At 50.3% G+C, this 16381-nt stretch overlaps 1 protein-coding gene and 1 long non-coding RNA gene across 6 annotated transcripts; one reads left to right on the forward strand and one right to left on the reverse strand.

The window, feature by feature from the left end:
* Positions 1 to 698: 698 nt before the first annotated feature.
* LOC115347112 lies at positions 699 to 4695 on the reverse strand. 3 transcript variants are annotated; one of them, XR_003925377.2, is made up of 3 exons: positions 2954 to 4695; positions 2006 to 2068; positions 699 to 1005 (listed from the first exon to the last, which is right to left on the reverse strand). It is a non-coding gene; the product is annotated as an uncharacterized LOC115347112 (long non-coding RNA). The 3 variants fall into 3 exon arrangements; XR_003925378.2 differs by lacking the exon at positions 2954 to 4695 and adding an exon at positions 2691 to 2947; XR_005933395.1 differs by lacking the exon at positions 2954 to 4695 and having other exon boundaries at positions 2006 to 2683.
* Positions 4696 to 4873: 178 nt separating this feature from the next.
* On the forward strand, positions 4874 to 9170 carry SRSF1 (serine and arginine rich splicing factor 1). 3 transcript variants are annotated; one of them, XR_003925375.2, is made up of 6 exons: positions 4874 to 5526; positions 5960 to 6144; positions 6429 to 6601; positions 6866 to 7052; positions 7464 to 7583; positions 8491 to 9170. XR_003925375.2 is itself a non-coding variant. In XM_030028105.2 (5 exons), exons 1-5 carry the CDS (start codon positions 5333 to 5335, stop codon positions 7484 to 7486), a joined length of 762 nt encoding a protein of 253 aa, XP_029883965.1. In that variant the 5' UTR covers positions 4874 to 5332; the 3' UTR covers positions 7487 to 9170. The 3 variants fall into 3 exon arrangements, 1 of the variants encoding a protein (XP_029883965.1); XM_030028105.2 differs by having other exon boundaries at positions 7464 to 9170; XR_005933396.1 differs by having other exon boundaries at positions 4875 to 5526; positions 6429 to 7583.
* Positions 9171 to 16381: the final 7211 nt, after the last annotated feature.

The raw sequence follows: 16381 nt of genomic DNA on the forward strand, positions 1-16381 counted from the left end.
TGAGCAGGGTCGGCGAGCTCCCGGCGCTGGTGCTGTGCCACCGGCGTGTGCTATGGCAGAGCGTCCTCGGCAGATCCTGACACAGACAGCTCAGCCGGCCGTATGCTGCGCGCCTGGGGTGTGTGAAGACGTTGAGGGGAAAGGAGGCAACTCCGGGAAATGCACAGAGAAATAAAAATAGCAAAACAAAAAGGAGCGAAGGAGCGGTTGCAGGGGAAACCCTCGCCGGCCAGTCTCTGCCTAACCACGAGGATCTTTCTGAAATGAGCAACCCAAACGGATACATTCCTTTTCGCTTACTTATTCCTTAGCAGGAATAAACCTTAGCAGGTTTATTTTCATTAACAGTTTGCATTAATTTTCCTCTGTCCATGTCAGGCTTTGGAGGATGCCGCCAGGCAGGGAGAAGGAAGAGCAATGAAAGCGGCTGCTGCAATATTCAGTGACAGCAGGAGGCAGGGAGCAATGGGGAGTGGGCAGAAGGAGCCTGCAGAGACTTGTATGAACATAAATGTTTTCCCAAGGAAAGAAATCAATTAAAACAGGTTTGGGGGGCTTATTTAAACTTTTCAGTCTGTGCTAACAGCTGCATCTCCCCCTCCCTGCCCCCAGACATGGTGCGCTGGCACGTGGGAATTAAAGTTGAAACCATGCACTGAAAATCAGAGTAACATAAAAACAAGACAGCAGAAATCACATCAAAACCCCTGATTTTTTTAATTTTTTTTTTAAATTAACATTTAATTGCTACCAGCAAGACAAATAACCACATACTATTTAACTAGATTCTGCTTCCTTGTGGCCCTTCAGCCAGCCCGGCAGGTTGCTGGAGACCAGCCCAGGGTGATGAGGTGGCTCGTGGTCCTGCGCTGCTGCGGCTGCAGGAACAGGTCCAGGCTGCGCCGGAGGGTCCCGTGAAGACCTCAGCAGTCTGCTCCAGGGGCACCGTACGATCACGGCTCTGCTGAGCACATTGTGCTTAACAGCTGTAATGGTGTAGCTGTTCTAACGAAGAAAAAAGAGCAACATCTCAGAATTTCTAAAAATGAGCATTTCACAATGCCTTCCAGGCGTGATTTGAGTTCAGGTGGTGTTACCTATGGAAAATGCCAGTTGATGCAGCCCACTCTTCTGGGTGGCTTTTCTGCTTTAAAACTCTACCTGCGTGTGTCCTTTCAGGAAAAACTCACACTGTCAAAGTGTGTTGTGTTTTTTGTTTGCATCAAGGCATGCTACAGCATGTGCATGTGAAGTCTTTTTGCTTACATAGAAATCTACATAAATAAAACAAGCTCTGCCACCATCCACTTTTATGGGAAATATTTTCAAATTTACACACACTTTCCTTGTCTTATCAATGTACTTGGAGTTTCTCTGAAAAAGATCAGACTGTCTTTTGCATCTTTTTTCTACATGCAGATTAATAACTTTGATAACATTGAGGCACTATTTAAAATCGAAGGCCCCCAAAATGTCAGCTTTATATTTCAAGCTCCAAAGACGCTATCTGTAAAGTTTCGTCTTACTGTTGAAATGCCAAAAGAAACCACTCAAGCAGCATATGCAGAACGACTGTTATGGGAGGGAAACTGCGAGTTTGGACAATTCAAAGCTTAGCTCTCCAAAAAAACGTTACAACTTAAGACACTGTTTTAAAAATGACCCTTTTCTTCCAGACAATCTGAGCTTTGATGAACTGTTATTTTGCAACACAGTAAGATTAGTCAAGACTAATCCCAGCTGGATCGTACCGTACTAAAGATGAGGAAAAACAGGTTCTTGCTAACAGAGCCAGGCGAGTGGTCGAGGTGATGAAAGCCAGCACGCAGAACTGCAACCCAACCCACCCAGCTCAGACACGGGCTGCGGTCCCTGCTCTGCCCCTAACCCTGCCAGCTCCTCTGGGGAAAACCTCTTGCTTCCAATGCCTCTGCTTCGTCATAAATAAAAATGAGCAGTGACCCCATTATAAAGCATTTTAGTAACCTTGCATAAGAAGACCCACCTGCGGCATCGGGATGGTTCTCTGCAAAAAGCGAGAGTGGATTTTAACACCATGGGAAGAGGTCTGGGAATGAAGGGGAGAGGAAGGAAGGCTGTGAAAATGCCGGAAAAGGCCAAACCAAAGTTGCTCTTTTTCTTTCTCTACCCGAGGAGGCCTAAAGCAGACTGAGGAGGGGCTGTGACAAAGCGCTCTGCAGCGTATCTCCACCTGGATAAGTTCAGCAAGCTCAGACACTTCCCATACTGGGTTACACGGTTAACATTGGCGTTATTCATCAGTATTCCCAGTTGGAAAGCCCTGTTTTTCATTACTCTCATTTTGAGAACGAAAGCTTGTCATTTTACAGTAGTCGGCTTCTTTTTTTAGCAAGATTATTTGCCATTTCCTTCCCAATAATTTATTTTCTACATAATTAATGTTTAATGATTCTCCACATATACATTTTGCCAGAAAGCCAAAAGCGACTCTGACAAAGCAAATAAATGTTCTGCAGCTTATCCAACTGTTTTAAGCACTCTGCTGATAACACAGAGCAAAAAAAGGTAATGAGGAAGAAAACATTCAGTATTTCTATAAAGAGACACTTCATTAAGGTAATTAAGGCAATCATTTAAAGCAGTTATGAGGATTATTAACACACAAAAGAAATTATGCAATAGGGTTTTCGCAAACCAGGCAGACTTACCATTATTTTATGATGCCTTTAAGAATAACTTTCAGCAGTTTAATAAGTTTTTGAAAATAAAGACTCATTTCTTGGCAAAGGATGGAGCCTTCCCTACACCTGGGGAGAGCATATGCAGGGTCTTTGAGATTTGGGGTTTTTTGGGGGGGGGGGGGGGGGGAGTTGTTCTTTTCCTTTTTTCAATATGCAACAAGTATTTCTACTGCGCTGGCAAATAACTGAATTAGCTTGTTAAATTGTGCTGGTTCCAAAAACGTATTTACCCCAAAGCATGCACTGAAGTCATGTAGATCAACGCTGGAACCACAGGGGCACGCACTGCAGTCGCCGTCTCGCCAGTTTGTGTTCCGCTACAGACAGACTTGTGAAACCATCATACTCTCTTAAAGATGTAGAAAATCCCTAGATACTCAGTAGTTTATACTTTGCAAACCACCACTTCTGAAGATTGGCTTTCTCATAACATCTTTCAGTGATTAATAGCAGTCTTTACTTAAACCACTAGCAATCTAACATAGATATTACCAATGTTAAAAATCACTGGAGCAGAGCACGGTACTGTACTTTAACCTACATGAGAGAAAAATGAAAGGCATTTGTAACAGTCAGACATGTTATGATGTTATACTGAAAATATTTTTCTAACTGTAAGTCACCGGGATTGCTGTTTTTCTAGAGGAATATGCATTTTTAATTAACACATGAAAAATGAAGTATGCATGACAGACTCTACTAGAGGCATGACACATTTTTCAAAATCCCTTAATTAACTCAGGAGCCTAAAGGGTTTTCTACACACTTAGATACTTTAACCCCATCATGGTGGTTACAGTGACTTAACCTTTCTGGCACCACTTGGACTCGCTTGTGCTGATACAAAAGATAACAAGGGATAAATGAGAGAGATTCAGATTGCAAAAGTACAACTATTTCCAACATTTTTAGAAGTATCCCTCCCACATCTGTTCTATCTTGTGGATCATACGAAAAAAATCCCACTTCAAAAGCAATTTGCGACCTGAACTCCAAGCAGCGAGGCACGAGTCGCGTTGGGTTAGGATGAGGCAGGACGCGCCAGGGCAGAGCTGCTGTGCTCCAAGGGTTTGGGGCACACTAAAGCGCTTTGTTCATCTGAAGTTACATTTACTGCCTTAACACATCTTCTAGGGTTTTGTGACAAACTAGACGACTACACTGGTGTTTCAAACTGACTTTATTTAAATTATAATTTCTGAACATGGTTGTACGCCACTTTCTTGCTTCTTCCCCAGGAAATCCTTTTCTGCCCTCTTTTGTACACATTTCTCATGTAACTCTACATTAAACCTCTGAAGACGCACCATAAAGCATGCGCTTCTGCAGGAGCACATAGCCCTCAGGAGACGATGTTTTCATAAACACGTCCACTTGAGATGTGACTTTGCCTCAGCCTCAAATGCTTTTTTGTTCCTCTTATTAACTTACGAAGACAGAAAATTAAGTCAAGTACATTCTTAAGGTTTGTTCTGCCCAAAGTCATCGTGCTCTGCCTTGCGAAGTAAATTTGAGTGTCCTTCCAGAGCAGACCATGAGATCAGTCTGATGCAAGAGCCCCCCCAAGAACCACAACACAGCAATCAGAAATGGGACAGCACAGCGTTAGGGGAAAAAAAAACAACCAATACTCAACAGCCCTAACCTTAACTTTAATGCTCTGCTGAAGGGGATACGTAAGCAGGATGCTCGCATGGCCGAGCAGTGGACCTAGGCCTGAATTCAGCTCCCTGTGCCCTCAGGGCAGCCATTTTACATCAGCGTGGCCGAGCCGGTCCCAGCTCGCCTCCATCCTACCCTCGACCCTCCCGCCCGCCTGGGGAGCGGGCAGAGCCCTTTTCCCCGCTCCCCCCTGGGCACACCACAACGTGACAGAGCCGTGACAGCGGCCCAGCGCCGGGCCGCAGCCCTTCTGCCCGCAGCGGTAGAGCGACCGGCACTGCCGCCATCCCATCCCACCCCACCCGTCGGCCGCCACAGCCGCTGCACACGGCCCGCCCGCCGCAGTGCATTGTGGGACACGCCCCGCGCCTTGGCGCCAAGCTTCCCCCCCCCCCCGCCGCCACCGCGATGCATTGTGGGATACACCCTCCCCTGCCCCGGCCGGGTCTTCTTGGCGCGGACGCCGCACCGGATGTGACGCCAAACGGCCCGCCGCCGTCAAAACCGCGGCCGGGGGATCGCGTTCTTTCCTCCCTCCGCCGGCGGCGGGGCCTTTCCGAGGGAGAACCGAGCTCGCCGTACCCTCGCACCCGGGAGCTGCGCCGCCAGTCACGGGTTCGGCTGCTCAGGTGGTCGCGGCCAAGGGGCGAGAAAGAAGGGACTACTTTCCTCCGAGGCCGCGCATGCGCAGGAGGGAGGAGCGAGGGCGCGGCGGGAGACGCGGGCGCCGCCTCGTTGGCCGCCAGCGCGGGCGGTGCTGCGTCCCGGGGTGAAATCGCTGCGCGCAGTAGGACCGCGAGGGGAGCCGCGGTCGCCATTTTGTAAGCGGTTGTTGGGGGAGGCGGCGTGTGCGCTCCTCTGTCTGCCCGGTCTCGGCCCCGCGCCCGCTCGCCCGCCCGCTCTCCGCGCTCCGGCCCTCCACCGCCGCAGCCATTGCTGACCTTGCCATGTCCGGAGGGGGCGTGATCCGCGGCCCAGCCGGCAACAACGACTGCCGCATCTACGTGGGGAACCTGCCCCCCGACATCCGCACCAAGGACATCGAGGACGTCTTCTACAAGTACGGGGCCATCCGCGACATCGACCTCAAGAACCGCCGCGGGGGCCCGCCTTTCGCCTTCGTCGAGTTTGAGGACCCCAGGTGAGACCCCACCACCCGCGGGCGCTCCCCTGGGAGGGGAGTGTGTGTGGGCGGGGGGGGAGCTCGGGCCCCGCCGCGGCCTGTATCCTCTCCGTGTGCGTGTCCCGTCCCCCCAAGCCCCGGGCCTGAGGCGGGGGCAGCCGCCCGGGAGCTGCCTCCCACTGCTCCCCCCCCCCCAGTATAGCACCGGCTCCCTCCCGCCTCAGGCCGCACTAACGGGCCCACGCACCGTTGCGGGTGGCGGGCCCGGGGAAGGGAGGGAGGGAGGGAGGGAGAGAGGGAGGGGGGGGGCGGCGGGCAGCGGGGTGGGGCCGGCGGGAAGCGGGAACAAAGGCGGGGAGGCGGTGCGTGGGCAGGGCGCGGCGTGGGGGGGCTGGGGGGGGGGAAGCGGGCGGACGGACGGCCGCGCTCACCGCCCCGTCCCGTCCCGCAGGGACGCGGAGGACGCCGTCTACGGGCGGGACGGCTACGATTACGATGGGTATCGCCTCCGCGTGGAGTTCCCTCGGAGCGGCCGGGGCACCGGTAGAGGCGGCGGAGGTGGCGGAGGGGGTGGAGCCCCCCGGGGCAGGTACGGCCCCCCGTCCCGGCGCTCGGAGTACAGAGTGATCGTCTCGGGTGAGTCATTGTTTTTGTTTTTCTTTTTTTTTTCTTAATCCAAACGCTCCCCCGGGGTCCTGTGGGCAAGCATCCCGGCGAGGGGTGATGCATCTCCAAGTTTCTTAAAAAGCCATCGCCTTGCGTAGCCTGGGAGGATTGCTGTCCGTAGGATGCAAACAGCTCCTCGAGGCAGCCCGTCTGCTTGCTAAATAGCCTCTTTTGTTTACTGCAAGCTGACGCTGTGAACTACAGGAGGCAAGAATACAGCGGGGTTTTAAAGCGATGCCTTGCTTTTTATATAGGGCTGCCTCCAAGTGGAAGTTGGCAGGATTTAAAGGATCACATGCGTGAAGCAGGTGATGTATGTTATGCTGATGTTTTCCGAGATGGCACTGGTGTCGTGGAGTTTGTACGGAAGGAAGATATGACCTACGCTGTGCGAAAACTGGATAACACTAAATTTAGATCTCATGAGGTAGGTTTCATACTTACTTTCTTTGGCCAGAATTGGATACAAGGGGCTTAACAGTAGGATTTGAAGGTAAGGAACGTGTGGTGTTCATTGTTTATATATGAAGCAGCTAAGTAAGTCTGTGGTCAGTTTGTCAGGAGATAGACTTTAAAGCTTTGATGTCTATTTCCGTGCTGTAGTAAACGCTATCTTCAGTCTGTCAGCATGCCTAAAAAAAATGGCCCTAAAGCCTAGACTTTTCAATCGAAAGTTCTGTCTATTCAATAGGGAGAAACTGCCTACATCCGTGTTAAAGTTGATGGCCCAAGAAGTCCAAGCTATGGAAGATCTCGGTCACGCAGCCGTAGTCGTAGCAGAAGCCGTAGTCGAAGCAACAGCAGAAGCCGCAGTTATTCCCCAAGAAGAAGCAGAGGATCTCCACGCTACTCTCCCCGCCACAGCAGATCCCGATCTCGTACATAAATGATCACTAGCTCTGATCTTTTTGTAGAACCCCATGTTGTACACAGTTTTCCTTTACTTAGTACAGTCTTTCGTTTTTTTTTTAAATTCAAACTGTTTTATTCAAATTGGCTGAAGTGTTGAATTGCATTCTTGTGTAAAATCCCTAGTGAGTATTTGCTCCTTAACATCAACATTCCCCTCATGTCTTTGGTAAATTGTATTTTAATTGATGTCAGTCAGGATTGTTTCAATTTAGTTCTAGTTAAATACCAACATTCTTCGAACTGTGGTATTGCTGTGTAAATGTCTCAGTGTTCAGCTATGGTTTATACGAGCTGGGGATGTTGGGATGTTTGTGGCTAACTTGTCTCTTCTGGGGGATCTTATATTTTATCTTGCCTTTTCGTGTGTCTTTCTGTAGACATATCTGAAGAGATGGATTAAGAATGCTTTGGATTAAAGGATTGTGGAGCACATGTCAATCATTTTAGGATTGTCAAAAGGAGGATTGAGGAGGATCAGATCAATAATGGAGGCAATGGTATGACTCCAAGTGCTATTGTCACAGATGAACTTGGCAGTATTGACCTTATACTGAGAGACAGGTTAATTGAGTATGTGCACCTACGTGTCACTTCAGGCATGTTCTAGTTACCGCAGACTACAATTGCTCTTTTCTTTAAAACTTTTGTGGGGGGGCAATTGTGGCTAAATACTTGCTTTTGTAATTCTCTATTTCATTCTAGTTTTTTAAAGGAATAAAGTGGGACGGGGGTGGGAGTATTGGTTTACTTTGTCATGCAGCATTTGGTTACAAGTGTTAATGTTATGTAGTATTCGTACACTTGTAGTAGATCAAGGGTATCTTTAAATCAGAGTATAATATCAATACTGCTAAAATCTGCATGTCCTCTGTGTGACTGATACAGCGTTGCTATTTCATTTTTTTAAGTATCAGAATGAAAGCAAAAATAGAAAACCTAGTTGGGAGTAATTTCTTAAGTCTCAGCCCTGCCCCCTCAGACTAATTGACTCACCGATATGTTTGAAAACTCTGGTTAGTTAATTCTGTTACCTTCCAGCTGGGAGTGCTAGCTATAGTTCAGACATACAGTAGGTGGATAGCTTTAGCAGTAAGCTTTTCCAGTTTCATGAACATTTTTTGCAACCACAAAACCGGTAGCACACCACCGTACGAGCAATGAGTATGTTGGCATTTTCAGTTGACATATTGTAAATATTACAATGTTTCCTCCAAGTAGTAATTAATATTTCTAAAAATTATCTGAGCATCACCATTCAAAAGTTTGTTTTGGGGAATTGATAGTTATTAATGTACATCTGTATTAATTGATGGCAAACATAACTGATCATTCCCCAGAATCCTATTTTTTCATTACAGTATCTAACTTTTTGCCTCCTCTTTTTTGGTTTTGCTGGTTATAAAGGTTTGGATTGGAGAGGGCTCACTGGATCCCAATCCTTGGAGCTGGATCATTGGATTCAAATCATAATGTGGATAGGATAGGGAGGCTGAATTACAAGGATTCATGGAGCGGGATCAAATTACCAGGAACATAGGAGTGGATTCCTGCCCCAACCAAACCGCATTCGTGTGGATTTTTTTTATTCAACTCAATTGGCTATTCCAAAGATTTTTTTTTCCTATTTTTGACGATTGGAGCCCTTAAGATGCACGATGGAGTTTTTCATTTTTTTGGTAAAAGGAGCAAAGCAAGGACCTGGAGAGGTACGCTGGAGCAATCTCCTTGGAAGGATTCAGCACGAGTAGATGGTAAATGTTAAAGGGGAAAAAGGGGGGTTTGTTTAAAAAAAAAAAAGTAAATAAGTCATTTCTCTAAATTTAAAGACAAAAATTGGAGTTAAAGATTGAGTAGGTTTTCAATTGGCTATTGCCTTTTTTCTTTGACAAATAAAATTTTTAAAAAAAAACATGCATGGTTGTCATCATTTGTTGCCAAGAGTCTTAGTCTTCGCTTGCCACTGTAGCATTGTTAAATCGCAAGTTTTCAGACAAAAGGCTTTTGTGTTCAACAGAGATGTAGTGTTTCACAGGAAGCGTTGATGTTTGAGCTTCTCCTGAATAAAGGATCAGTTCCCTAGGAAATGGGTGGAATTTATTATACGAGTAGGTGAAAAGGGGAAAAGAAAGAATTCTCATTGCTTAAAAGAGGATGCTTTAATATTAATGTTGGTAACAATAACTCTTCTGAAGAGATCACAAAGGGAAAACGTGAGATTAATCGGGCTCGGCGCTCCCCCCCGCAATCCTCGGGTAGAACGGGTGTGTGTAAACCCTCCTGGTGCCTGCAGTCGTTGAGCGCTGGTGGGCTGGAGGCGAGTAACCATGCGGGTTACGGAGGAGCCCAGTTATTAGCGGCAGGTAATTGCACCGAGTGCGGTGGCTGAGCCGTTGCTGCTGGCGTAGGCGCGGGGTAATCGCAACCCTGCGGCGAGCGCGGCTTGCGGCCTGGCTGGAAACGCGGCACCTTCCTGGGGTTGAATATTCTCGTAGCTTAATCGGAAGTACGTGAATATTCCTTTGGTTGTCTGATGAAAAATCAGTGGTTATCTTTGAATGTGTTTAATTTACAATGAATTAAAGAGCAAAGCGTCAGCACGGAGGAGAAGGGTGTTTCTTCCTGCACAGCGTAATTGCTGGCTCGTAGGACTGTCCTCGGGAGTGCAGAGCAGGTGGTGATCAGGTTAATGTTTAAGTAGGTGTGTTGGGTTTGCGTGGCAAGGTTCTGATAGTGGGGGGGTACAGGGGTGGCTGCTGTGAGAAGCTGCTAGAAGCTTCCCCCGTGTCCGACAGAGCCAATGCCAGCCGGCTCCGAGACAGACCTGCTGCCGGCCAAGGCCGAGCCAATCAGCGATAGTGGTAGCACCTCTGTGATAACATATTTAAGAAGGAAAAAAAACTTGCTGGGACAGACAGAAATGGCAGCCGGAGAGAGGAGTGAGAATACGTAAGAGAAAAAGCCCTGCAGACCCCCAGGTCAGTGAAGAAGGAGGTGGAGGAGATGCTCCAGGTGCCAGAGCAGAGATTCCCCTGCAGCCCGTGGTGAAGACCATGGTGAGGCAGGCTGTCCCCCTGCAGCCCATGGAGGTCCACGGTGGAGCAGATCTCCACCGGCAGCCCGGGGAGGACCCCACATCGGAGCAGGTGGGTGCCCGAAGGAGGCTGTGACCCCATGGGAAGCCCGCGCTGGAGCAGGCTCCTGGCAGGACCTGCGGACCCCTGGAGAGAGGAGCCCACGCTGGAGCAGGTTTGCTGTCCCCCCTGCCTCCATGGGGGACCCACACTGGAGCAGTCGGTGCCTGAAGGACTGCAGCCTGTGGGAAGGACTGTCTCCCGTGGGAGGGACCCCACGCTGGAGCACGGGAGGAGTGAGGCGTCCTCCCCCTGAGGAGGAAGGAGCGGCGGAGACAAGGTGTGATGAACTGATCCCAACCCCCATTCTGTGCTGCTGGGGGGAGGAGGTAGAGAATTTGGGAGTCAAGCGTGGGAAGAAGGGAGGGGTGGGAGGAAGGCATTTTAAGATTTGGTTTTATTTCTCATTATCCTACTCTGATTTGATTGGTAATAAATGAAACTAATTTACCCAAGTCAAGTCTGTTTTGCCCGTGATGGTAATTGCTGAGTAATCTCTCCCTGTCCTTATCTCGACCCGCGACCCTTTCGTTATATTTTCTCTCCGCTGCCCAGCTGAGGAGGGGAGTGGCAGAGCGGCTTCGGTGGGCACCTGGTGTCCAGCCAGGGAGAGCCCACCACAGCGAGGTACTTGCGTAAATAATGTACACTTTGCTTTTCAGAAATGGATGACTGTAGGCTGCTTCTGTATGGCAGGGAACTGCAGCATCCCGTATGGAACAGGGCAGGAAGATTGCTTTATTGTAAGGTGGGATTTGCGTTTGGGGCAGGATTAGCAGATTTGGGTTTTAAGTGTGGCACGCTGGCCTGCGTAAAACCATGAAGGATGCTGTGTGTGGTGACGGAGATGGTGGTTTGTTACAGAATGTTGTTCCCCTGCAGAATACCATATTGCTAAAGGTGTGTATGAGAGATGTACTTTTTTTCCAAAAATGATGAAATCCTGATAGCAAAGCACCGTATTTGGGGGGGGAGGTGAAAGCTATGTCATGCACAGAACAGAGTTAGATGCTTGAGTGGCCGTGGGACGATGCCAGGTGGGAAGAAGAGAAGAGCTGTAAGGATGAGCGGGGTGAGTTGCGGGAGCGCGACGGTGGGGTGCGAAGGGAGAAGTTCGTTTGTTGGGGTGTGGGAAACGAGGGAGCGGAGCAGGCAGCGCGTGCTTGACGGCGCGTTGGTATGTGCTGTTGAAGCAAGGGGAGGTTTGGCCCAAAAAACCCCAAACGCTTCTGCGCATTGATCAGTTCTGCCGCCTGCGTTCGAGAAAGGTAGAACGGGAGCAGTTTTAAAGCAAAGGTTATGAGTGTGCTCAGGGAAGCGAGACGTTTTCTTTCACAAAAGGAAACCTGAAGAGTTTGGTTTGACTGAACTGAAGTGGTATTTGGAGAGGTTTGATCTCTGGCTGCGTAGGGTTTGGAAAGAAAGTGAACTTTGTGGGGGAGGAAGAGCGAAGGAGGCTGGGAGCCCAGCAGACGAAGGGGTCACAGTCCCCTCTTTGAAATACGAGAGTCGGGGTTCTGATCCACAGAGTCCACGCAGAGCCAGTGGTTCTACGCAAGTTCATGTGGAGCTAATTAACATGCTGGAGCACTAATTTAAGGGGTGGTTCAGGTGATTTCAAGGTACGGAAGTACCTGTACGAGCTGTAACGTTAGAGGCGCAGGAAGGCTTTAAAAATGTCGAGCGTGGTCCTGGAGCTGGCAGGTGAGGGATGTGCACAGGCAGGGTCGATGATGCTTCAGCTCTCGGGTCTGTTGTGTGCAGCTGAACTATGCGAGTGGGAAATACTTGACGGTTGTTTGCTTCAGAGATTATCTCAAAAGTGGTTTTCAGCGTAGTAAACATCACCCCGCGGAGAGGCCGTTCCTCCCCATGGGGGAGCGCGGGAGGGCACTGAACTCTGCCGAGGCGGCGGTGGGAACCCCAGCGTGCCTCCGCGTTGGGATTCGTGGAGCGTGTCACCTTGGTGCAAAGCTCCCGACCTTGAGTTCTTGAAGACCTGGTGGGCATCGTACCTCTGCAAGAAGGCTGCTGACCCTCCCTGTTAAGTAGAAAAGCTGCGTTTTCGTTTCACTTGGAAAATGGAAGGCAACGGAGCAGTCCTGAAGTTCTTTCTCTCGTTTTGGCTTTGCACACCGAGGGGAGAGAGGTCGGGTCGCCACAGCAGACGACCGGCCGGTCCGTGTTCCTGCTGCTGTGCATCTGCCCCAGCATCGCGCGTGCTGCGGCCGGCCCGTTCCCTTTGTTCTCCCGTGTGTACCAGCCGGCGGGCGCCTCGTGACGCTCTTCAGCGCTGGCGTTTGTAAAGCGCTTTGAGATCCTGTAGTAAGAGTCTTGGCGGTGCTGAGCTCTGGTGCGTTTCATGCCTCTAGACCTTTTTTCCTGTAAAATCTTTCCTGTCATCGTACTGTTAACAGCCAGACGTGCAGTTGATGGAGCGGGAAAGCGCACTTCACTGGGTGAACCAAGGCTTCCCCCAAGTGCCTTGTTTTTCAATTTCTGGTTCTGATCCGCAGCAGCCAGCGTGGCTCACCGTCTTCAGGGCGAGTATCACGTTCTCTGACTGACATAATGGACTTTACAAGGAGACAAATTACATTAGTATCTCAGAAACGTACTATAAACAAGTTTTGATAGCACTAGGAAAAGTTAAGTGGAGGAATCTGTGCCTTCTGACGTACTCTCAGTTTTTAATTGCAGTGGGTCTCTGTGGGTTCATTAACTTTGTTACTGCGATGGGTTGGAGTTAGCCGGGTGTTGGGAGCAGTCACTCCTGCCAGTCCTGGCCCGGGGACCCCTGTTGCCGCCATTTCCCCCTTCGGCTTCTCGGGTTGAGGGTGAAAATGAACCTGAGTCAGTGCCGGCTTAACTTCCCTCATGGGGAATGTTGGGCTTCCAGGCACGGACCGTCCGAGTCACCCGCTCACCCCGCCGTGGCCGTTGGGTAAAACTAACTTCAGTTTATTTTAATGTCTTACATACATTAGTGGAAACAGGTTCTGCTGGAAGGCAGGCAGGCAGGCAGACCACGTTGGCTGTTCTGCCAGCGCTTGTTCCGGGAATGTATTTTCTAGGATTTTAACAGACCAAAACCAAGGCACCAAGCGTCTTTTTTTTTTTAAGAACGTGTTCTTCCCAAAACTCAACGTTTTCAAGAGTCCGTTGGCTCCGAAGAAGAGGGAAAGGGGTAGTAACTGGAAGATGGAAACACCGTTGTTAAAGCGGAGGGGCCAGCCAAACTTAACCCCCTCTCCTAATGAATTTTGTTGTCCATCGCATGCGCAGAAGCGGGTGGGTAGCCGCCCTTGGCTGCCGCGGCGTTACCTCCCCGGTGCCACCGTGCTTTTAACCCGCCAGCGCTGGAGCAGCTCTCCGCCATTCGTGCACGGGGACTCTGCCTTTTCAGATGGTCCTGAGCTTCCGATAGTGCCGCTTTGTTGGTACAACTGAGGGCAATTGTCTGCCCCGGGGCTGCGTGGCCCCTCCGTCCTGCCCTCGCCGGCGCAGCTGCCCGTCGGCAGCAGAGCGTGATACTGCCTTCATTGTGCAAACAGTTTGGGAGGTGCAGCGGGGAGGGAGGGAATCCGTCCTTAATTGCACATCATACTGATAGCGGAGTACTTAATAAACCTAACATTAGCGCTGAAATAGAAATGGTTAGAAAACTTGTGGTTTCTCCTCGAAACCACAGTTTGGGGTTTTTTTTTTGTTGTTTGTTTTGGTTTTTTTTTTGAACAGAAACTTCTGCTTTAGAACAGCAGACTCATTCATTGATCTGTTCGTGTTAGTCATGGCTCGAGATTTCTTACTCCTGATAACAGCAGATAGTTTTTAGCTGTACAGCAAAATTATAGTAATTTCTAGATTGGCTAAAAATAGCTACAGCTTTGGTAAGAGTCCACTATGCCGAGTGCAAAATAATCCTCCCTGCACCTGCACAGTGAAGAGCAGTTTATCCTGAAGCTATTTCAAATAGAAAGCTGAATTTTTAGAAAAAAAAATCAGGATTCCGGGAAGTTCCCTGTGTAACAAACGTTCCCTAAAATCCCTCTCCCGCACGCCTGGAGAAGGCGAGTGAGTCAGACTGCAGAGCCTGACGTACCCACCCGCGCTGTCTGCTCCTCGCAGCACTTGGTCGCGCTCCGGCAGAGCCGCGGGACGACGGGCACGGAGCCCGGCAGAGCCGCGGGACGACGGGCACGGAGCCCGGCAGAGCCGCGGGACGGGCTGCAGCCTCGCCTGGCCCTCGCTCAGCCCCGTCCCAGGCAGCGAGAGGGTTCTGGCTCGGCCTGACGCTCATCCCCTCCCAACCGGAGGGCTGCGTGTATATGCAACAGTTGTAGGGCTATTAACATAATTTTATGCACTAATTTGTGTAATCATTAAAGAGTTGAGAAGGGCATTGTTCGCATGAGTAATTACCTCTGTATTCTAATAGCTCTAATTCATCCCTTAAGTGAGTTTTGTATTTCTATGAGTCAGCTAACGATTCACGCTTCGGGTATAATATTTTTTTTTTAAAAATACCCGTTTCTCGTATGACTTGGTTGCACTCTGCGTAGCTGATGACGTGACGGATCCTGCCGAGCTTAGACCACGCGGATGTCTACCTGGGAAGATTTGCCAGCGTGGACCCGGGGCTCCGGTGCTGGGCTGGCTCCCGCGGCAGGGATGGTGCAGAGCGTTTTACTTGCTGGGATGCCGAGAGGCTGCAGAAAGCAGCTGCCTCCAGCACGCCAGCGGAAATTTAAAAATGAAAAACTTGGCAGTTTACTGAACTCTGGGTCTTTTCCTTCTGACAAAGGGCAGGTCTGTATTTTTCTAGTGATTTTTGATACTGTTTTAAACTTGGGAAAAACTTCCTCTGCGCAGCTCTGGGTTGGATTTGACTCTGCCTCCTTTGGCCACGTTCCCTCTCCATCCCCGCACACGTGTGTATCTTTACAGTGCACGTTAAGAAGCTGCAGGCCGGAGGGAAGGCACAGGAATGATGCGGGACTTTTTCCTGGTGGCACCGAAATTCATTTGAGCCGGAGCTGCCCGGGTGCCTGCACCCCGATTCGGCAGCGGTCAGCGGGTATTGCCAAAGATTTTGTTCACCCCCTTGGAAATACGGTGCAGAGCTGGTTCCTCGGCCGGTGAGAGCCTCGGCCGCCCGCTTTCTCACCGCCCCGCCGGAGCGGGGATGCTCTGTCCGAGGCTCATCCCTGTGGGATCAGCCGAACGATGCAGACGAATGCACAAACATTGATTATTTTGGAGACAATCCATAGCTGCCAAACGAGATTAAACAACACCCAGGTCCCAGAAAAAAGTAAATAGCAAAGAATAAAGAAAATGGGGCACGGCGTTGGCAAAGGCGCGAGTGGGTCCTGGGGGACCACGGACATCTAGCCGGGTATTAATCCCCACCATCCCCATTCCCTTCCCTGAAGGATTTCCGAGCTCTTTGCTGCTATTAATCGCAGCAGCCCTGCGGGGAAGGTAATGCAGCATTATCCGCGTTTTCCAGCTGTGACTGGGGAGGAGGGAGGCAGCCGGCTCGCCCGAGCTTTGCCGTGTGTCAGTGAAAGATCAGGGATTAGCGCTAGGATTTCCTCGCCGCCTCGGCTGCTCTAATTCAGTGGCCGTGTTTTTCCCTAAATGCACTGACCTTATGTGCCTGCTGCCGTACATCCCGCGCCCAGGAGGAGCCGGGGCAGATGGTGGGAAGGGGAGCAAGGCAGGAGCGGATGTTTCCCTGCAGTCCTTGGCCCTGCAGGAAATATTACTAAAAATGGTCACTGGTGATTAACCGGAGGAGCGAGCCGCTAAGTAATTGGTACACGCTCTGTCTCGTGAAGTTTTCAAATCAAACCGTGGATGCTTTTCCGGAGAGCAGCGTTGCTCAAAGGCAAAGTGCCGAGGGCAGCGCGGGGCGGACGCTCGGGCAGGGGTCGGTGAGCCCCTGCCAGCGGGTCTCTGAAACGTCCTTGTACAAAATGGAAAATATATGCTGTATATCTGCACGTCTCTGTGTAAATCGTATATAAATCGTATATACGCGCAGAACCGAGGATTTGATGTTAAGCGTGGGCGATCCGCACGGGGTGGCATCGGCACCTCGGCTCTGTGCACCCCTCCGTGTGCCGGCGTCCCCCACCCCACGTGTGCACCCGCGGTGG

The sequence above is a fragment of the Aquila chrysaetos genome, chromosome 10 (assembly GCF_900496995.4).
Source record: "Aquila chrysaetos chrysaetos chromosome 10, bAquChr1.4, whole genome shotgun sequence".
Classification (NCBI taxonomy): domain Eukaryota; kingdom Metazoa; phylum Chordata; class Aves; order Accipitriformes; family Accipitridae; genus Aquila; species Aquila chrysaetos.